We start from the raw sequence: 23697 nt of genomic DNA on the forward strand, positions 1-23697 counted from the left end.
GAAATATCTCCACTTAGGAAGAAAATCACTAGCTATAGCATAAAAAATGTGAAATTTATACATAAAATAATAAAGTACTAGTAGAAAATGAAAAAAGTTCATGCATACACAATTCATTGACGGTATCTGATACTAAAATATTAATCAGATATTTTATTGCCATTGAAGACAATTTCTAAGAGTGTGCACCTGAAGCCTCAAGTTCATAACCAACTTTACTGAAAAGGGCAGATTATAACTATATGTCTCCTACATATCTCCTATATACATCTCCTCCCTTAGAAGAAAGGCAGAAGACAAGCTTCAGTGAATACTGAGGACATCCTAAGAGCCTGAAAGCTGTAGCATAGAGAGTAGAGGATTTTCAACAATTACTGTAGCTACACAGTTGCTTAGATCCTGCATAGGATCAGAAGAGAGTACAAGTTTTGGTTGTAAAAGGCAACACTATTCTGTTCTTGTTTCATTTGCAGCATGTTACAAAAAAAAGGACTTTCTGGTTCCAGCAGACAGCAAAGAAACTACTCAGCCAGCACTGGAATCAGAGGAATGAGGGAGCATCTTTCCTGATCTCTGAGAAGGCTGTGCTATGCAAATGTCTGTGTCTCCCTAGACTGTTGCCTGTTATTGAAGTCCACACTGAATTTACAGAAGCAGAACAAGTACAGATTTTGTGAAAATCATATTACAAAGAACAGTTCCAGTGGCTACCAAGTAAAAATCAAAATGAAGCCAACATGGTGCATATGGACGTCAAAGGCTTATGGGAAAAATGTGTGTCTAATTCCATAAAACATGCATTACTTAATTCCACACTTCAGAAAAAAATTACTCGTGTTTTGATTTGTTTTGATTTGGTTTGGGTTTTTTACTGACATTTCATTATTCTTGTATCTGGCATATAAATGCATTTGTAAAATATTCACTACAGAACTGGGCATTTTATATTTGTGGCAACTTAGTTATCTATACATTAGATCTCTACAGCCCCCACAATTATTTTATTCAATCTTCAAAACTTTGTTAACAAAATGCAAATGTTACTGTTTTACAAGCAGTATAACAATTCAGTTTAACAGAGAGGAAGAGTCCCTCAGCATTATGCCCGATAAAGATAAATTTACCTGGTTACTGATACTATGACAAAGTGTCCATTTTTTATCTACAAAATCCTTCTGCTGCTGTGGGAGATAGCCTGCTTGCTCCTGGATTTCCTCCCTGGTGCAAGAGCTTTTCTACCAAGGAGGAGTTGGGATGTAAGGAAGACACACAAAAGATACAGTCATGTCCTACTGTTAGGGCAATAATGAAGCTAATTAAGACGGAAGTCCAAAACTGGTCAGCTAAGAAGCTGACAAATCTGGGAAAAGGGAATCTGACAATGCAGCACTGAGAATAAGGACATGAAGAGACGCAGGCTTTGCAGAGACAGCATTCAGGAGACTGTCCCAGGCAGCACCCAGGAGTTTGGGAGGTGGGGGGAAGCAATCACAAATTTGCACTGAGAAATGCCATTGAGATAAGACATTTTATTTTCTGTACTCCACCTGAGAATTAACTGTCCAGGACATGACTACTGAAAAGCATATAAAAAGAAAATAGATAGCATGCCAGCTTTGCTAAGAACGGAAGCAGGGTTTTGACTGATGTCAGTGAAAGACCAGTTGTGGAAGCTGGATAAGTAACAAAGCTTGAAGAAATAGTAGTAGTATATCTTTGAATGACTGAAAATTTCCACTCCTGGCAATTAACAAGCAGTTAATAAGTAGCTCTTGTGTCAAAAAGGATTATGTGCAGGTAACCTAACTTTTGGGAGAAATGCCACCAATTCAGGGCACCTTCCATGGAAGCTTGTGCCTCAAAATGACATCATGCAATGTTACAGGGACACTATTCAAACTGGTAGCACGATCCTCAAGTCCAATTGAATGGACTGTATCCAAAAGATGCACCACAAGCAGACAGATCCTTCACAGCTAACATTTAGAAGCTCCTAATATACGCAAGGCTCTCTTAGGATCTCTGACATATAGATTGTATCTTAACTTTCGTGCAAATACCATTAAGCACTGAGATATACACCCAAATATATGAATACTATTCATAAAACAAGATAATGGATTTGCAGTACCCAACATGGTCAAAGGATGAGATCCAACTGATTGTGCTTGTTGGAACAGGAAGGTTGAATGAAAAGACATGAACTACCCTTATTCTTCTAGTAAACCTGATGATCATCAAAAAGGCTATGAATAACCAATAATCAGAAAAGACTAGCCAGGAGCTAAAGATAGGAGCATACTGATCAAAGGAAGTTTCTATACAGGCCTGAGTCTCCAAAGGAGCGTTGTCATTACTCGGGACAGAAAAACTGTATGCAAAAGGAAAATTATCAGACAGCATTGTTTCCTGCACTAAATAAAAGTCCATACTGCACCAGGAAAGCACTTCATCAAGGCCGTATCAGATACTGGATCAAAAGTTCTGTACATCCAGATACACCAGAATAAGGAATGAATGTATGGACAGATGCAAAGATGAGGCAAAGAAAACATTTCCCATATCAGGCCATGGAGTATGGACATCCAACTAAAGATCTGGGCTTGTGGCTGCTCTGAAGGGGAACAGGTAAAAGCACATGGAAATTAAAACAAAATGTAAACATGGAAACATATGAAAATCCCAAGAGGCATTCAGGAAGACATGAGGGAAGACTCAGGAAAGATGTAGTCTTACACATATGACGGTGATGGACCCATGTAACTACCTAAGATGGGGGCCAAACCTGGTTCCCCATTAAGCATCACCAAGTTCCACAACAGTGGTCTGTGCTGGAACTTGTGTGAGATGACAGTCATAGGTCACTCGGAAGAAGACATGAATAACAAGGTGATAAAGTCCAACACTAAAAATAAGGTTTGAGAATAGTAAAGAGGAAGGTCAGATTTGAAGAACTGCAGGACCTCAGGAGACTGAGACAGTAAAAGGAGATGGGAAATTCAAGCTGAATGAACATGAAATTCATGAGAAAAGTATCTTAGTTTTGTATATTTAATGATGGCTCTGTCTAGAGCCCTTAGGAATGAGATATTGACACTATAAAAAAAAAAAACAAAACAACAAACAAAAACCTTTGGACAAAGTAAGAAAGGTCACTATCCCAGAAACAGCATTTGTCCAGTCTTCCCCAGAAGTGCAAGAACAGCAATGCAAGATCAGCCAGGGCTCTAGGAGTGCGAAGTGGATGCCATATACAGGACAAGTACGCTGTGATATTTCTTTAGCATACTCTTCTCACATCCTGTTCTGGCTCCCATTACCGTATCAGATGCTCTGAACACTACTAAAGTGCCATTTGAGGTGTAAATGACCTTTGACACGAAGCCTTCTCATTTCTGTTCATCTTCTAGGGGGTCTGTAAGCATGGGCTGTCTATCACAGAAGAAAAAGAAAAATCACATTCTACAACTATATGACAGCTTATAATGCCTGTCTGGAGACAAATTCGGGGCAGACTTTATGTAGGAATAAACACCTCCCCCCAGATCTTCACAGTTGTTCTCCTGAGTAAGCCAAATTGTGCTTTGATTTCTCATGAATATTCAGAGGAACTTCACAGGAAGGTTGCTGACAGAAGCCCCATCCCTAGTGCTTAGTGTTTCTTTCAATGATTGAGCCTCATCAATGCCAAGCTAAACGATTGTAGCTATTCTGAACACAGCACTAGAAGTTGTGGTTAATCACTGCTAGGAAGTGTTTTAGGTCGGGGGGGGGGGGGCAATTAGGGGGACCAAAACCATGGAAGAAAACAGGAATGTAACTAAACAGACACTGTTGGGTCCTGGTCAAATCCTCTGGGCTCTCTGGCTGATGATCTTCACAGCAACCACATCCAAAAAGTGGGAGAGCCAAAAGGTCAGCTTTCCTTGTGCTCATAAGGGCAGGGAGAAGGTACTGGGTTCCACAAGCAGAGAGACAAATACTTCTCCCCACCGGAGACTACCGACCCTCCATACCCATCACCAGTTTTCAGCCTTGGAGTGACTCTTCCTCTGTGCTGTGGTAGGGCAGGCTAGGGAAAGCAGCTGGATTAAAACTGAATTAGTATGGAAGAAGCAAGATGTTTCTTTTCATCCAGATTGGTCCTATACAAGCACATCTGCCAACAGTAAAGCCTGTGTGCCTTCCAAGGCGAGGCAGGATCAACTGTCTGGAGGTATAAAACACCACAAGGTGGCAAAGCTAAACACAAGCATTGCAGGATTTGTACTGGTGAACTGTGATAACCGAACGCCAAGAAAACCTGAATCAAATATCAGCCAAGCAGAAAATATCATGCTCTGAAGCATCATCCCAGAAGAGATTTTGTTATATTCTGCAGAAGAATAGTGCCTAAAACCCAGGCTGTGCTGTCTGGTGCTTGTTTGAAGAGCATGTAAGGTGCTTGGTACTTGTAATGATGACGGCACAAAATGCCTATTAAAATGAGGAAGAAGGAGATTCTGTTATCCAGAAGATGCTGCTCTTGCCACCTCCCCATTCCAACACACAAAAGCCTTAGTATAAGATTGCACATCACGGCTTTGGAAGGGCAGAAAATTGTGAGAGATTTTTGCACCTTTGTGCCATTAAAAAGAATTTTTACTGGTTTGGTCCTAGAGGTAGCACTTTACATAAATGATTGCTGCTGGAAGTCTTGCTCTACTAACTGGAAGTGGACCGTAAGCTAGTGTTAAGTGTCAAGCAGCATGCCTGTTATTATGGGCAGTGGTTGCACAAGCTTGCCTTATATGAGAATCTTCCTTGAAAGCCTACTGTTTGCGTAAATCTTTCCAAGAGGAAATTTTCCAGCTTCTCTTCCAAAAACTTCTAGGTCTTAAAAAAAAAAGATGAAACAACATGATAATGCCTGGCCTGGGCTAAAACAAGAATGCCTGTGCTGACATTACCATGCCTACAGATACCTATCCTTATTTAAAGGATAAACCTATCCATGATATAATAAATCTCGCAAGCCTGAAACAAGCTTAATAACTAAGCGCAAGGAATGCCACCACTGGAGTTCCAGCCCGTTCTCCTGCAGCAAGCGACACCTGAGTGCAGGATCAGCCTCTCCGCTCCCTTCACCCATATGCAGAATGAGGTACAGATGCAGACCAGGTTACCACCACTCTTCAAAGGCATCTGGTTGTATCCACCTGGGACACATACATATCAAAATGAAGCCATGTTGGACTGTCTTTTGCTGGAGAATGCTACATAGTAAAGGACTGTAATTTCTTTTTTTCTGTGAATCCAAATCATACGCTCACGACCTAGAGCTGGTACTATATGACCTATCATGAAAATGAAGTAATTATCATAGTCCTGCTTTCATAAATGTAGTCTTTTGTGCTAAAACATGATCTACATTCTTTGTTCCTAACTACAAGACTTACTTGCCTTCACTAAAACAAACGCTTTGAGTAAGTCCACTTCAAGCAGTCCCAATCACTTTGTAACTGACTTTTCTACCACTTTTTGTGTCATATGCAGATAACGTTTTCTTCCACTAACAAAAAGAACAGATTAGAAGACTGGGATAAAAAAAAAATCAAAATTCCACAAACACTGCTCATAACACTTTTTCTTTTTTTTTTTTTTTTTCCTAGTACTTCTAGGAACATTCTCTTTCTGGTTCCACATAAACACAAAAACCACAGTTTCCTATGAAGAACAGACCTTCCATTTTTATGTGAATAACTCCATGGGCATGACCATTTATTTGGCTTGAACTGCCAGAGAATGCAATTGCACTTGAAAATGCTCAGGCTGAAATTCTTGACAAAGAGTGAAAATGAATTAATTTACCTCATCAGATGTAGTGCTATATAATGAAGAGAAATACCAGAAGTCACCTGATGGGTAACAGAAGGTGGAGGGAAGAAAAGGAAGAATTTAAAATTAAAACTCAATTTCGCAGTAGCCACAAAATTACCTATACATGTGCGCAGGCATGTGTAATAGATACAGTAACACCAGACTCCTGCCATGTCCTTGCAGACATAACTCCAGATATACGTCTGGAAGAGAAGATATTAAACAGGTGGAAAATTTTTGCATTGAGTACTGGAGGGGGGACCAAACAAAAAAACAAAAAAATACAACCAACAAATCAGCAACAGATGAGTTCTGACTGAACCTTTGGAAGTTATTATTCCCATAAGGAGCAGCATGGTGTCTGTGCCGTCTCATGCCTCAGATGCCCCAGTGAACCACTCTGCTGAGACCCATCAGTGCAGAGCTGTGAGCAGGAGAGGGATGACGGCAGCTTTCACACTGCTTGTCCCTCTGAGAAGGCATGCTCACACCATGGGGACTGATGCTCCTCTGCTGCAGCAACCCAAGAAGAGCATCTGTGGATGTGTGTGCCTGGGAAAAACACCACCACAGCTAAATCTGCTAGATTTTGTCAGTCAGAGCTCCAAACCTGTCTCCAAGCAATGTTTCTCTAAGTCTCCAAGTGCTATTTCCCAAATCAAAATTAAACAAGAAGTTGGAACAAGTCTCTGCAGTCGATTCATGTCCATGGGAATTTCTATTCTTCATTTAAAGAAGAGACTTCATTTAAAGAAAAGACTGAACGATTACAGTGAAGTTTCAGAAAAATATTAGAGACCACAGGCTGATGTGTACTAGCACTATGAAAAATGATTAGCTCATTAATTCCAGGCACTGTATTAATTCCAAACCCATCATACAGCCTTAATTTTGCCAACAGATGCACTAATGCAGATCTGAACACCACAGAGATTAGCAATTCTCTTCACATGCAGAAAACAGGAGAGAAATGCAGGAGCGAACTGGTGGAGAACTACAAAACACAGTGCTAAGGTCCACTCTGATGATGAAGATAAGTGACAGAATAGATACACATATAGTTCGATACAAAACAAATTTTGGTAAGGACTGTAGTTAATTTGATTGTACTTACTAAAAGGAAAAGAAAATAAAATATCAATAACAGAGTGAATTAAAAAAGCACAATCAAATACTACCACCAAGATTTATGGCGTTCTTAGATATCTAAAGTATGAAAAGCTCTCTAAAATACATAAAAAAACCCCAACTGAATAAAATAGGAAGAAGGCAAAAAAAAAAAATACAACTATAATTTACATCTAGTGTAGCAAACACTACACATCAAGGTTATCCCACCAGATCTCCAGCCAACACGGGCTTTATACCCCCAGCAGTAGGTGTGTCATGTTATAAGGGGCGGAGACAAGGGAGGGTCGACCCTTAACTCTTTCCATACAGCACGTGATCTTCCGGTCGCCAGCCCTTATCTTTACTACAGTCTAGGATAAGAGAGTCCTCTAAAAGCAGATTAGTCACAATAAGTGGTGAACAAAAAAACAAAACCCAAACCTATTTTTTTTAGTTTAATTTTGTATTCTAGTAAATCTATAATTAGGAAAACAGGTTAAACCCCCACCCCTTACTCTGCAGAAATGACCACATCCTACAACAGCTATCTTGATAGTCTAAAGCACAATCTCTATGAAGAATTTATCACTTTGACATGCACCTCAAGAGTTATAATCAAATTTGTGATTTGAATATTCCTGAACTGGATGGTCAAAGAGTTCGAGACCATTCAGAGCTATTCTTTGATGCCCATCTCTCCTTAACAGGATTTTTCAAAATCTTAGGTCCAGTCTTAGCTTCCAGTCTTGAGTGTTTAGAAGCCTGTTACTAACACCACCATTGCACTCCTCAGTGCTGTGGTTTATAAACTGATCTGTGGACACCTCTTCTGTGAAAGATGAAGAAAATTGCATTTTTTTTTTGACTGCATGCTATTTTGCAGTCTGTTCACATGAGAATGTGTAAGCGGATGAACACCTCCTTCAGAAGATAACAGCGTTCCACAAACTGAAAAGTTGATTGAGAAATGATGCTGTAATGCCAAAGACTAATTCAGTATAATGCGTTCAGGTCTTTTAAATTTTTTATTGTTTATTGGAAAAAAGGGCAGCAATTTATTTCCAGTAAGTCAGGAAATATTTTATTATTTTCAAGAACTAACATACCTATGATAGCTGACAGCAAATGTGATAAGCGTGTGTCTCTTTAATTCATTGTTAATATTGTCCCAGTAGCAAAGAATCATTTTCAAGCTTTACGTAGCACTACTTTGCCAGGGAAAAGGAAGCATTTTACATTTCTTCTTCTATCGCACTGCCGTTTTTGTAACTTCCACGCATCATATTTAGTCTATAAAAATGCACATCTTTAAAAACTTCGCATAGATACAAATATTGCAATTCATACTGAATATATGTATATATACAGGAGTGAGAAACATAAATGTGCTTCAGTATGAGTTGCAATTATTAATGCCTTAAAACTATTTTCAACAGCAAGCCCCAAAATACTTCTGAAGGCTTCTGCAACAGTTTGCCAAGACAGACACCACTGTTTTGCTAAAACACTGTCAGATACTTACTGTGAAGATACTGAGCAATGTTTATTATCCACTCATCTGTTAACTCTCCAGCTTTTGTTATCTTGGTACACTTCAGCTGACTTGAAAGATCTCTTGATTCAATCCAACAAATTGTGTCCTCTCTGTAGCTATAGTCTAGTGTCAGAATTGCAGATCCTTTTACAGGAGTTTGGGCAGACACTTTGCTTCCATTAAGACATAATACCTCAATTGTTTCAGAGCTTGCAATCAGAAGAAGAGGAGGTCTATCAGCAGGCTCTAAAAACAAAGTAAAGAAAATTTAAAGGGTTAAGAGACTGTGCATACTTTGTTTATCTGTTCAGTTTTAATGTAGTTTTTAATGTTCTTACCTGCATGTTTTAAGAGATATAATAAATTGGTTTTGTTTTTATTTTCATAACTATCATATATTCCAAATTACTAGTCTATTTTATCCTGCTGCTCTAATGGTTCACATCATTAAAGAAAATTAATTACCCTAGCCCCACAGCTTCTGTTTAATTCCAAGTATCATTATTGCAACATTTTTCATGCCTAAGTCATAAAATGAAATACAAGTTATGCAAATTATTTCTATCCACATTACTGGCATTTCTAAAAGAATGAAGGCCAAGAAAATCTGCAGAACTTATGAGTACATGTGAAATAGTAAGGTACTTTTCATATTAGAGTCTGTAAAATAAGACAAAAAATGAGAAGTTGATGCTGCTAAAAAAACCAAAAACCAACCTAACAAAAAACCCAATGCAACGAACCGTGGCTACATCACACAGATGATGGGCCTAATACCATGCATTATAAAGGAGAAAGCATCATGCAATGGAGTTTCCTGACAGCAAAAAGGGAACAGAGAATGCGTAGTTTCCATTGGGTTACCGTAAGTGTCACAATAAACAAACAAACAAAAAATATGAAGAAGCAATTCATATTAAGGTATTATATGCAACTCAAAGTGTTGTCCCATTCACCTGAATCACTTTGCCTAGAAATCCTGACAGTAATTTGTAAAAATACTTGAGCAATGTGTGAATAATGAAGGAAATAAGACCCCAATAGCGAAGAATAAGTATCTTAAAATACAGAATGTTCCAGTTCAAGTTAAAACTTTGAAAAGCTAAGTTTTCCACACAGAGGAACAAACAATTCTTATTGAGAGAAAATATTTTTAGTGTTATGATGAGTACTATTGGGCACAAAAGCAGCTGTTCTCGCTTTAGGTGTATCTTTAATTGAATTACTGTCTTGAACACCCAGGGCTGGTTTGAAATTATGCGTCTGACTTAGAATCATAGAATCATTAATGTTGGAAAAGACCCTTAAGATCACAGAGTCCAACTGTTAACCTAGCACTGCCAAGTCCACCACTAAACCATCTCCTCAAGCACCACGTCTACCCTTCTTTTAAATACCTGTGGGATGGAGACTCAACCACTTCCCTGGGCAGCCTGTGCCAGTGCTTGACTGCCCTTTCGGTGAAGAAGTTTTTCCTAATATCGAACCTAAACTTCCTCTGGCGCAGCTTCAGGCCGTTTCCTCTCATCCTATTGCTTGTTACTTGGGAGAAGAGACCAACCCCCACCTCACTACAACCTCCTTACAGGTAGTTGTAGAGAGCAATAAGGTCTCCCCTCAGCCTCCTCTTCTCCAGGCTAAACAACCCCAGCTCCCTCAGCCGCTCCTCCTAAGACTTATTCTCTAGACTCTTCACCAACTTCGTTGCCCTTCTTTGGACACGCTCCAGCACCTCCATGTCCTTCTTGGAGTGAGGGGCCCAAAACTGAACACAGGACTTGAGGTGAGGCCTCACCAATGCCAGTTGACTTAGTCAACTGCAAATGAATATTAGTCTCCATCTGATGAGGAGTCTGTTACATGTGGTGTATTTCATACACTCTGAAGTTGAGTGACATCTTGTTCTAGATCTAGACTAGTACTTTAAACTGAAATAAGGTCCCAGTTAATTCAGAACTGTCAGAGGGACATCTATATCAAAACCATATGCCAGCATTGGTAACATTGCTTTGCTTCAATTTATAATGAAGAACTGCTGTTGACATAAAATATTATGTGAATTGGCTGTAAAAAAACATCAAGACAGATGTATGTGTTAAGATAGAGGACAGAGAAACTGCTTGCTGAAAAATCCCCTTCCTATTAGATGTTGTTCAGCATTCAGAGTCCTGCTCCAACTGAGATTCAGCTGATGCAGGACCTTATGAGAAGGTTCCCTGAGAGAGGAAGACAGGGTGACTCTTAAAAATTGCTTCGGGTTTAACTGGAATAACAGTGATGTCTAATTTTGCAATGAGGTATGTTCCTGTGAATCACTTAATGGAAAGTTGTCCTTTGCAACATGGTCAATGCCACTACAACATGCCTATTTGTCCCCGTTCATTTGTTAAATTAAATAATGTTGTCAAGTGGGCAAACTTTTGGATGTTGTATTTAAAAAAATTACCCTAAAACACAGAAACTCACACTGCAGCTGCAAGCGTATGTGAAAAATATTTGTGATGCCAAGTCAAGAGCTCTGACCTCAATGTAATCTGCTTGTATTCAAAGGAATAAATCAATGTTTAAATTCTGTATTGAAACATAGTACTTTCAATCAACATTCTACTTAATAAAGTTTTCAAAATTTTACTAAGCAATTCCAGCTGCCTAAATGGTGAAAAAAAATTGCATAAATAAAAGGATTTGACAAATAATACTTCATCAGCAAGTCTGATTAAAGAGAAAAAAAATACTTCAGTGAATGCTCAGTGGTGTTACTCAAATCCACAGACGTAGGTGTTAAATTCTGTTCTTTGGTACTATCTGCTTTTATTGAAACATCTCTTTTGCTGACTTTTTTTTTTTTGTTACATAAAAAGGCTCTTTGGTATAATGGATCGGCATGTATTCTTTCTAAAGTGGATTTCATTTATTCTTTTCCTATTGTTTCTCATTCCACAATGTATATTCTACCTTGTACCATACTTTTTCCGTCCCCAGTGAATCCCACACTGACATCTGCAAAACCACACTTCTCTAGCATCACTTTGCAGATTTACTGACTGTCCTCACTGCCTCAAATTCACTTCCACAAATACATTAGTCATATCCATGCATAAGAATTTTTTTTTTTTTTAAATTTTGGAAGATATCTAACAACTGAAGGGATTGAACTGATTTGTGAATCAACCTCTTGTGGTGTAAGCCATGAGTGAAGCTCCCTAGTCTTGCTTTTTCCGAAAGAGAAAGTGGTTGGGTTCTTAGCAAGCAATTTTATTTGAAATCTGCCTGGTAGGTCCATTTGCTGTCAACAGGTGGCTGGTGTATGTATATCTCTCTTTCCCCCCTTTCTTCGAAACTTCTGCCACCTATCACAAGAAGAGAGCCAGACTTAAGAGCTTCTGTCTCTATCACCCACTCCCCTGTGTTTCCATCTGCATCCTCCTAAGTTTGGGGGATTCTTTTTTTCTATCTAACAGCTCTGTGCTCAGCTGCTCTTTTCCCACAAAATAATACCACTGCCTAATTCTGGATTCAATCACTCCTTTCCCAACCACCAACAGTGTGAAAAATCCTTTACTCTGATTATTTTTGCTCTTATACTTTGTTTTAAGCAAGATATTTCCACTTTCTGCGATCTATAAAGCCGTCAAGAGGAGGCAGCTACACAGGAGCTGCTTGCAGTTACAAAGCCAGCATGGTTGTTCAATTGTCTGAGGTTGCAATAGAGAACCATATCCTTCCTCGCACGGTTTTGAACTGACCTATTGAAAACTGTAACGAGGATTTAATACCTCACTAAACTCCGGAGAAAGGTTGTATTTTAGCATTAATGTCTAAGGCATAAGGGAATTCTGAAAAAGAATTAGCGTCAAACCTCCTGAGCAACAGTTGTAATCAAACCTGGCTGCAGACAAAGGAATCGTAAGGGTTCGTGGCACTGCTAAGAGGTTCTGCTCAGCAGGCACTATTAAACATTAAAAATACATCTGCGTTCTGGCAGAACGTATCCAGAAACTAGATTACTGAGCTCGAAATTATATTTTTCAAGCAGCCTATACATGAAATAATTCAATGGATTGGATCAGTTAATCATGTTTTTTCACAGTAGGGTAGCTAACCTGCTTATTTCACTGTTGCTCAGACAAAGGCTGATTTCATAACTACTTATTAAAAAAAGAGTAAAATTATTTTAATGATAAAACTATACCAAAAATATTAAAAGTTCCTACAAAAAAAGACAAAAAATAAAAGTATCTTACTGTACTGTATAATGCAGCTGAAAAACAGAAAAGATGATGAAAAAAAAATCATGTCCTCTCCCTCACAAAATCTGCTTGTCTGTGTCTCAAGAACAAAATCTACAAATCTTAAAAGTTTAGTGGACAGATTTAGGATGAGTTACAGTGAGCTGACAACAGTTTTTCAAATAACTGGACATCATGTGTGTTATCTTTTCAGGAGTTTTCCTCTCCCCCCCCTATTTTATAGGAAACATAAGAAGTGAATAGCTCTCTAATCCAAAAAAGTTTTATGATTCATCCCTCTTGACTAAAATGAAAGCATCTTCCTTTGAATTATGTTTAAGATAGAGTAGTGGAAAAGATGAAAGACTTGCATTTCCCCCCTCCCTGATCTTGTCTAAAATACAGATCAATAAGTGATGCCACAACAAATCAGAATCTGAGGCGTTTTGCTCTGCCAACAGTCCTGCTTCTCTGGAAGAAAAGCTTCAGAAATGGAAGCAATTTTTTTTTATTCACTACAGTGATATGAAAAGGATAAAAAACAGAATTCAGTGTTTACAAGCAGCTTAAAAACCCTTCTCCTGAGGTACGCATTGTAAATTATAAGTACTTTGCTCTTAGAAATACATGTATTGTATAAAAGTCTGAAAAATATTTAGTAGTGTAGAATAAAAGGCAGCCCAATTTTATTTTGAAATTAATTTTCAATGTTTATCCACAATATGCCCCACAAATGGGCTGCTTTATTTCTAAAACCTCAAAATTTAGTTCTGTGAGATTTTACAAGAAAACTGTCTTGTGAAATGAATTTAAGAATGATGACTGTTTACTAAATATCAGGAAAAGCTTTTTGCTTTAGTCATTATCGGTTCATCCTGCTTTATCTACATGACAGATATTTCTCATCACGTGGCATTTCTTTCTCTATAAGGCTATGCAGACCTAAAACATACCAGGAACTTTCGGAAGAAAGATGAGGTTTTTTTCCTCAGCTAAAGATTTCCAATTCTGTCATTTTGTTTCCTTAAATATTCTTTTCATCAAATGCAGGCCTTGCAATATAGGCATACAAACTTGGTAAACAAAGAAGTTCTAAAACTCTGTTCAGCAAAGCTATATTTTGTTTCATTTGCACCTTGGAAGAAGTCATTAACTGCTTCTTTATTCATAAAAGAAAAGTGGTTAAAAAGTCTGGAAAAAAACACGGTGTGCCCCCAGCTGTTTTGATACCTATTTTAACATCCTTCCCAAAGGTACTGTGCAGCTAAAAGTTTCCGGCTCCAAAGTTATTTAAATGAGCTGAGGCAGAAAATGCAGAATTTAATGAGGGATAAACCTTACCACTTTCACAGCCAAGCATTTGGGTGCCTGAAGGGTAGTAAAAAAAAGTAGCTTCTGTGAACTTCTTTGCTAATTGTACCATACCACATGCGGAAAGCTGGTTGTGCGGGGATGGGCTCCAAGGCTGTGCAAGAGCTGCAGGCGATCGCCAGTGGCCACCGTCCCCGTCCCCGTCCCTGGGGCAGGGCTCCTCCAGACCCATGCTCACAAACACGTGTCACCTGCTCGGCACCTTCGGTAACCGGGGCCTCCACCATGTCCCCCACTTCCCTACTTGTAAATATTCAGAAACCTCCCGCTCAATTTGCAGAGACAACTAAGATATGGCAAAGGGCCGACAGTTTGGTGTTGCCTATGGTGCCGTATCTGGGATCTCAACGTGGATGGTAATTCATATTCTTAGCAGATCTGTTGTTATTAACATTGAAAGTTTTACATAATGCCTAATCTAACCTAAACCTCTACTGCTGCTTCTTATCTTTCATAGCTCTTACACACAGAGCAGAATATTTCTTAGCTCATTTTCTTTATCTATTTGACAACTACTTTTGTCAAATATAGACAAAGCTGATAGCTTGCTCTTTCCATCCTTGTTTTCTTTAGGCTTTTTAAGGAAAAAAAAGGTTGATAATCTTTCTAAGTGTCTTTTTTTTTTTTTTTCCTTAGGCACCTTTTTTTCCTGGATCCTGTTCTATTGATCCACAGCTGCCTTGTGTGATGCCTCTCACTGGATGTCATACTCCAGCTGAAGACTTCCCATCATTGAATAAGTAGCAGGATTACTTCATATGTCTTGGAAGTAATAATCCTATTTATACATGCCAGGGTAGTACCTCTTCCCCTGCGCACCAAGATGACATGGACTCATTTTTGACTTGTGATCCATTACACATTTTAGATACTTTTCACCAGTCTATTTGTGCAGGGCCACACTTTGCTTTTGTCCCTGCTGAAACCTTATCCTACAAGGCAGAAACTTGTGAAAAGCACCTTGTATGACCAGTGAAGCTATGAATGTAATGGTAAGGGTGTAGGGAAGCGACCTGCTGGTACATGGAAACTTCACTATTTTCCACACTGTAAGTCAGGCCCAGTGAAGCAACATAAGCTATTACAAGTCATTGCAGCTCTTGCAGAGCTCTGCGATAAAAGCACCTTCATTACTGTGCCAAGAGTCTTTCTGACCTCTGTGCCCTATGAACTATTTGACCCAAATATAAATCATATTGATAATTTAATACAGCATTAATTCAAAGAAAAGTTGTGTTTACACAAAAACCCAGTGTAATGAGCAACACTCATTCCTTTGCAGCACCATGATCTTGATTTGTACTGTCCTGCAGTGACTTCTCTGACCGACTAGCGATTCCCTTCTGAAAATAACAGAAAAGACAAAAACTACCATAAAATAAACATGATGAAGTATTAAGAAAGAGGAGTAGTTCTTCTCTGTTAATCTGATTCATTTCATCAACACCACCAAGACACTGAGAGCTCACTACAACGCTCAGTTGTTACACGGTCTGCAGGATCGAAGAAGGGAAACTCAAAGGCTCATCTCAAGCCCAGTACTGGCACCATGAGGATTTCCTGATCTAGAATTGCATTATTGATTTTCATGTAGTGGAGGAAGAAGAATATTAAAATATTTTTACTTCATATGGACTTCCTTATCTCACAATACTTTGCTGTGGATTTTTAAAAAATTGCTCAGCTATGTTGTGTGGATCAATACGAAACAGTACAAGCAGTAAAAAATTCTGTAACTCTTACTGGTGCTCAAGTCACAACATATTTAGCAATGCTCTTTACGTGAGAAAGCCTCAGGAAACCCAATAGACCTTCCTATTTTCTGATGGCAAAATAACTACAAAAAGGAAGACTCAAAAACTATATAACAAACATGGCTTTATAATTGGGTGTTGAATCATTGTGGATGCTGAATAATTGCTTAAGGAACTTTTTTGTTAAATATAAAATTAATTCAATATGCTGAGTAAGAAAATACTGTGCACAATATCGCTTCATTAAACACAATTCACTAATTTCCTCAAATACCCAATTCACCATTACTAATGAAAACATGCGCTAAGCAACAAAAAGCCTAGTGTGAATATGTATATCACGAAATTCACCTCTTGGGATATTGCAAGGAGAACGCAATCTCATGTCTTTTTCTATCCTAAGGGTACAATTACCTCACAATCATATCCTCTGTCTTCTCAATATCTCCCTTGTCTTCCCAGAGTAAACAGCCTGTTTTGTTTGTGTGAGGAAAATCTTTGATTTATTTATGAACAGGAAAACTGGGAACTGTTCTAATCTTGGCTGAATTGATTATTTCACTTTAATTAATAATAACCATATAATAACTTCTAATATTTCCCTCGGAGTATTGTAATATGTGAAAAGTTTTTTCTAGGGTTGCTGTGGCTCCTTGTAGTAGAGTGAAGGAAAGTCCACCTCTTCTGTGTTCCTCTCTGTCCCATATGTATCCTCTAGATAGGACCAAAACACAAAATATTTTCATTAAGGTATAAAGATGTTAAAACTTACCATTTTTGGCCTTGCAGGATCTGTTGTCAGGCTGAAGTACATAACCCTCCACACAGGTGCAAGTGTATGATCCATCTGTATTTGTACACATCTGGCTACAGCTTCCATATGTATTACATTCATTCAAATCTAAAGCGACATTAACGAGATCGTGTTTAAGGATTAGATAAAAAAGAAATTAAACAAAAAATCAGAATTCTAAGAGAAAAGTTTAAGTCATTAAGTCATTATGGTATGATGCTTTATGTTTTCTCCCTTCTCAAGCCATGACCTTATCACGGATGTTGGCTGTTGAAATTACTCCAGTAACCAAATAGAAGGCTAGGAGCATTCAAGTTTAATAGCTATTAATTTTGAAAGATTAAACCTTCATTTGTTCAAGTAGTAGACAATGTCTACATCATGTTAGGGAGACATTTGGGTTCTTGTTAATTCTAGAGACCACTAGTTATCAGGATCGATGAATGAAGCAACATTTCAATAGAGGAAACAATTTATTATCCTTCTCAACCTATTTATGCTGGCAATGTCTTATAGTTCCTTAAATGAACTGTCACAACTTCTACATTAAACCATCATCCACTACATCAAAACCTATATATTTCTCTAATAGATATAAAGAACAATTTTCTTAACTAGGTTGTATAGGCATAATATCATAAAATCAAGGTATGCTATTTAACAGTGGTTGAGGGTTTAAGTAATAAATTGACGTTTTAAAAAACTGCTGTTGAAATTATTTCCTCAGATATATTTTCAATCACAAAACTTGACAACCATAGAGCAAAAGAACTTATAATAAATTATATTTATGAAGAATCTGGCTTAGCACTATTACTTGGAGAGAGGAGTGATTGGTAATGAGCACATACATAAGGCAACAGAACTCCAATCTGCTTATAAAAAGAGAAAAAATAAAACAAGAAACAAATACCTGGATAGAGGATTAAGAAGTCATATATTTATAAAATGGAAAAGAACACCAATTTCAGTCTGCAATTAATTGCGCCAAAATAACATTCCCCGCTAAGTTGTATGATCTAGGAGTGTTCATTTATCAAATTCTAATCTAGATGTGACTTTATGGGCACAAGGCAAAACGCTGCAAGTTTTACAGGGTCTCCTGGTAGTGAGGTCTGGAGAGCAGCTCGCACAAATGAGCTGTGAGCTTATCTGAGCAGTGGGAAACGCTCCCCGCCTCCTCCAGCCTGGCTGAGGATGCTTTCCTCCCAGTAACTTCAGAATAGCGACCGCTGGGGCACGGAAGCACCAAAGGATCAGCAGGGAGGCGCTGACTCTTGTTTCGGAGGGGGACTCTTTCCCCCTGTCTAAACCTACAAGCCCACGCTCATTCCTGACGAACATCTTTGAAGGTGGGCGAGGAAGCGGCTGTGCTGGCCAGCCCGCTGCTAGCCAGAGCTGGTAGCCCACCGCCGGCTCTCTGCCCCTGAGGGCCAGCAGGGAACCATTAGGACACCTGGGTGCTAATGCTACAGTATGTGTCTTGTTTACCTGTGCAGCTTCTTCCATCACTGCTTGTTTCATATCCATCTCCGCAGTAACACCTGGTGCCATTCCTGGCAATGGCACATTTGTACTGGCAGTTCATCTGTTGGCATTTGGGTAGCAATTCTGTAATAATGTTATTTAAAGCAAAATGTTACTAAACATTTTTATTATTCCTAAATTGCAAACATTAGAAACTTTTATATATATGTAAGTACATGTCTCAGGAAGGAAACACCACTATTTACATTAGCTGTTGTTGGAAATGTGATACATAATACATTGCAAAATGCTTGCTTTGAAAACTGCATTTCAGCAAGTTAATAAGTAGAAATCAGCATTTTATTTCTATCAAAAGTTGCTCACAAGTTTACTATCGAGGTGTACTGTTGCTCTGCTTAGACATCCATTTTTTGCACATCAGTCATTTTCAGTCAAAGCAATGATTTGGGAAAAAAAAACACCAAAGCTCCAACAGTTAGATTATAGTTATAAAAAACAGCCAAGGTTATGAGAAAGGTTTCAACATCTGTGTCTTTCCTATTCCTCATATCAATTGATTTTCTATCTTTTTAAAGCTTGTTTTGATTTACTGATACACATATAACCTTCACAGCAATGAATGGGAATACGTTCTGGCTCAACAATTTAACGTTGGACACGTAGTGTTGGATAAACAGTGGACATAGTATATGCCATTACTATTGAAGTCCTTCATAGAATCTATTGCTTAAATACATATCATCAGCACAAGGTGTGATGCTAACAACCAGAGGAAATATTGTAGAAATATACACTGTAATGATTTCCAGCATGAAAACAAACCAAAAAAACTCAAAACACTTCCCAGCCCCAAGCTGCATGACATGTATCAATAATTTTGCTGATCAAAAAAATTGTATTTTAATGAGTAATAACATTTTTTCCTGCAGGAAAATAAGAAAAGGATTGAGGAAAACAGCTTAATGTGTTGATCTGAAGCTATTTTTCAAACCTACATGCAGAAGGATGAGAAAATAACCTGCAAATGGACAGAGAAAGGTTCTGTTACAGGGTTGGCTTTAAGTAACTGGGTATGTCCTAAAGAAAAAGAGAAATCTGTAGTTCAATATGTGAGCAGTTTTAATCCATTTGATCACCATTCATCCCAAGTTCTACTTGGTAGTAGTATGAAAATGAATATGAAGAAGAGTCTGCATCAGCATCTGAGCCCTAGGGCTTCAATTCTGGAACGTCTGCCACTGTCAAAGCTAAAATTTTGGGAGAAAAGTGGATGTGGCTGGCACCCAAAGTTACTATTTACTATAATGCAACCATTCTAAAACCAAAGAGGTTTTGCGTAATTATCCCAGGGCACTCCCTAGAATTCTGTAATCCACACAATCTACAGACTGCCTACAGGCTGAGAAACCATCCACTGTCTAAACCTGCCCATTTTTCAAGTGGTTTGTGGTTATTTCTCTGCCTTTTGTGCCCTTGTGAATGGGAAGATAATACATTTTTTGGCCGTAGCATGCTTTGCTGGTTTCTTGTCTCTAGTCCAGTCCCTAAATCTATTGCACCTTTCCAAGAACAAGTCCCACACAGAATGCAAACCAGGAAACTTCCCTAAAGGTAACCAAAAATGGGACTGCACTCCAAGGTGTGGAGCTGGAACCAAGGCAGATTAGGTGGTATCTATTTATTTAATATCTCTATCTGAACAAAATCGACACATACATTTCATTTTCTAAGCAAACACGGATCAACCACCCTTTACAACCTATAATTTTCTTCCTCAAATATTTGCCTTATGCTATACAGCCAGGAGCTTTTACCGGATGATAACTATTTGACTCACAAACAGGACTTGGCTTGTTTGCACTCTTTCCATAATGGATGCAGACAGCCAGCAGCTTAAACCAGAATAGTGGGACCAGTACACAGCCAGTAAAGGCTGCTGGAGAACAGCAACAATAAATTTCCACGTGAGATCCACTAAGGGAAAATTAATAAAATCAGCCTATCTGCTCATATATTTACAAAAACTGTTGTATTTCATTGATTTTAAATCATTGTAGTATCACGTGGGTGGCTTTTAACAACAACACGGTTGCATTTTCCTTACAGTTAGTATAACTGAAGTGCTGTGGATAGACCATTTCTGCCAAAAATATTTCTTGTCACACATCTCAACCCTCATTCCTTCCGCACTTTCCTATTTTTCACGCTGTCTCTCACAACTTCATTGGCGTCCTCATCCCATCTGCTATGCTTTTAGAAAGGGCTTCTCTGAGGAGGTGTTCCACTTCCTTCTCTTACGCAAGTCCTTACATTCACTTCATTGTGAATACTGGCTGATCCTATTGATCAATTAATGAACTCACTTCAAATTTGTTTCCTCAAAAGACACGTTTCATGGTCCACTTTCAATAATGGTTTGAGGCAGTTAAAACTGGACCAGTGAGAAAAACAAAGTATCTTCTCTCATTTTAGCCAGCTAGGAAAAGCAGCAACCTATCACTTGCCTCAAGTTTTACACTAAAACTACTTTTTCCAGAGTCACTGGAGGCAGAGGGCTGGCCAGGCAGCCAGCTGGGAATTCTTCAAACAGACCAGACTTTCCCACAAATCCATTTAAAAAGCACTGTTGACCACCACGTTTCTACTTCAAATTAATATCCCCCCCCCCCCCAATTATCCATCATATTATTACAACAGTAATTTGTCTCCATTCACCGCTCCAGTGAACAGCTTTCTTACTGCCTGTGTGAGAGACACCTTCGTGCCCCAGATCTGCTAAACCAGGCAGGGGAATCCACAAGTGGAAAAGCAAAAAATACATTATCATCAAGGGTAAGTAAATATATCTTCTATTTTAAAAGTTCTTTTGTTTTCTTCATTTTAAGTAACTGATCCTGCAAACCTTTGGAAAAAAAACAGTTTGCTTGCCTCTGGAAATGTTTGAAGCATTGAAAGACAGTGTATACATTTATGGTTTGGTTGGATTTGTAACAGGCTTCTTGGGAAGAGGAGAGGAGGCACAGAAAAATCACGAAGCAGTGAACACTGATATTTTTAATGCTCCAGATAGGAAATTTAAAGAGATAAAAGCCAGGGACCCTAATTTCTTGTTCTTTCCCCCCTTGCTTTCGGATCAGAGTAAAATTCTGCACCCACTTTGGTCTCCCTTTCTCAAAGTGAAATGGTTTACAAAGTACACAGGCAGTGAAGAATGAGCATCACTGAGCTTTCCACTTTTATTACAGCTACAGAAACCTCTGAATTTGTCAAAGCATGGTATTTCTGCGGGAAGATTTAAAGGAAGAAGCTGCACTGAGGGAAAGCAAAAGGACAGAGCTTTATAGCTCGCAAGGAGACCCACAATTCAAGACCTGGAGCTGAAGAGCAAGGCATGAGATTTGCAGAAATACAGGGCAGCAGAAGTAGTTGTGAATGCCTTTAGGAGGATCTATTTTCTCCAAGCCCAGGGAGTACTGACAATTCATCCAGCTCTGATTTAGGTCATTTTGTTCAGTGTTTTCTTTCTTCCACAGGAGACATGAAGGGCAGCATTTTTTTCTTCCCTACATCCCCATGAACGAGCCTCTCTAAAGCTGTGCTCCAGCTCTACCACAAAAGCCACCCTGCTTTCTCAAAGACACCCATGTCAATCTTATGCTTCCTGACTTTCACATCCCTCTAACTCCCAGGTATCTAGTCCCATAGGAGAGCAGTCAATCAGGCAAAGATGCTGCTGATCTCACCTCCCCTAAAGTGATATACCTTTGACAATGACTCAGAGGAGCTGTAAGCTTCTTGGACAAACTGCTCCCACAGGACTTCATAGTAATAAAATCCTGGCTTCATTTATTCCTTCTGTGTTCAAGGAAATACATGGCTTATCATAGTTCATGGAAGATGAATGATATAAGGAACTATCTCTTGAATGACTTTTTAATGAAAGGATTAACCAATTGATCTGACTATCCTTTTTGTCAGTTCCTCCTGAGCTGACATGAGGTTCACAATAGGTTCACACCAGGTTCTCAAGCTTAGATGTTTTGGCTGTTTCTATTAACAAGAAAAGCAGTTCAGCTTGCATTTTCTTAAAACGGGAAGCTTTTCTGGCTCTTGGGGATTGTCAAGCAGTAGAGTGGATTTATGAAGATACCTCAGTTAGCTTTGCCTTTCCTGAGAGGATGAAAGAGAACTAGATTCCTACCCAGCGAAATGCATTTAGATGCCATTATTTCTGAGCCAGTTGGATGATAATAAGGCCTTTTGGCTATAGTGGGTTCCCAATTATGTTTCCTAAGTACATATGTAATATATAAACTCTACACTGCTCTTTTTGTAATGAAAATATATGCTGGAGAGTATACACAACTTTACACTACTCTGTAAATTAAAATTTACTGATTACATAATGTTGATAATCATCAATGATACAGAGCTGGAGTAAATAAAAGAAATTGACTGAAGTTTAATAGTTCAAAGTGCAAGATAATATGCTTAGGGAATAATAGCAAAGCTTCTGCTGTCAGTTTGGGATTTCACAGTTTGAAACAACAAAAGAACAACTAGTTCATCAGGGAATGACTACGAGCTACCAGTGCAATGTTGCTTGGGAAAAAGGGAAATGCATCACTGGGAGCACTGGGATAAGTATTTCCCATAGGGAAAGGGTTGATACCAAGGCCCAGGATGCTCGTGAGTCCTTTTCTTCCAGGATGCAGCTGTTTGTGGCGGTGCCCACCCCGATGGATAGCTGCAGGGTAAACTCAGATTTGAACAGGATCAGAGAATGGCCTCAGGGATTAGCAGGGGAATGGAGAGCTGCAATCTGAGGGGAGGCTGAAAATTTTTGTGTTGATTAGTGCCAGGAGACAAAAACAAAGAGGAATTATGACTGCTGTCTACGAATATATCAGAGGATCAGCAGCAAAGAAAGAGATAATTTAAGCTAAAGGGCTATTGGCAGAAGTACAAATGGGTATAAATTGCCCATTAATAAATTCTGGCTGAAAATGAGAATGTTCTTAGCTATTACCATAATCAGGTTCTGGAACTCCTCTTTGAGTGGGAACAGCAGGGACAGAAAAATAAATAAATGCTTTTGACATGGATCATGATAGATCCCTGAAAGACAGCATATGGAAAGGCCCCTGCAATACCAGAAACTACGTTCGTGACCCAGGAGGTTCCTTCTACTACTATATTCCTCAAGGGACAAACTATCTCATGCTAAAACATCATTTTTAATTATGGATCTAAGACTAATTCTTTTTTCTTTGTCTCTGGAACATACCCAAAGGAAAACTTAGGGGAGCTTGTTACTGAACTAGTCTTCTAATTGTACTCCATACATATTCTTATTTCTCTTAAATATTCGTATTCTTTTTGGCAGCTTCGTGTTTCATGAATTTACTTGATCTTATCACTGTGTTATTCATTCGGTTTTTATGATTCAATATTCATACACTGATGTCTAGACTATTCTTATCACACATATGCTGTAAGCCTTATTTTTCTTTTCTAGTTCATTTTCCAAGTTTTTGAAGTACAATTCTTTTATAGATT

At 38.6% G+C, this 23697-nt stretch overlaps 1 protein-coding gene across 1 annotated transcript in view; it reads right to left on the minus strand.

Annotated features, from left to right (window-relative positions):
• LRP1B (LDL receptor related protein 1B) overlaps nt 1-23697 on the minus strand; it is a 756289-nt gene that overhangs the window by 359379 nt on the left and 373213 nt on the right. The window contains exons 4-6 of the mRNA XM_087732714.1: nt 18142-18261; nt 16630-16758; nt 8492-8749 (exon numbers count right to left, since the gene is read on the minus strand). Coding sequence (XP_087588840.1) covers nt 8492-8749; nt 16630-16758; nt 18142-18261 — 507 coding nt within the window. The remainder of the gene's footprint in view (nt 1-8491; nt 8750-16629; nt 16759-18141; nt 18262-23697) is intronic.

Source organism: Nipponia nippon, unplaced genomic scaffold (genome assembly GCF_047370975.1).
Source record: "Nipponia nippon isolate SJK-2023a ecotype South Korea unplaced genomic scaffold, ASM4737097v1 scaffold_5, whole genome shotgun sequence".
In the NCBI taxonomy this organism is placed as follows: Eukaryota; Metazoa; Chordata; class Aves; order Pelecaniformes; family Threskiornithidae; genus Nipponia; species Nipponia nippon.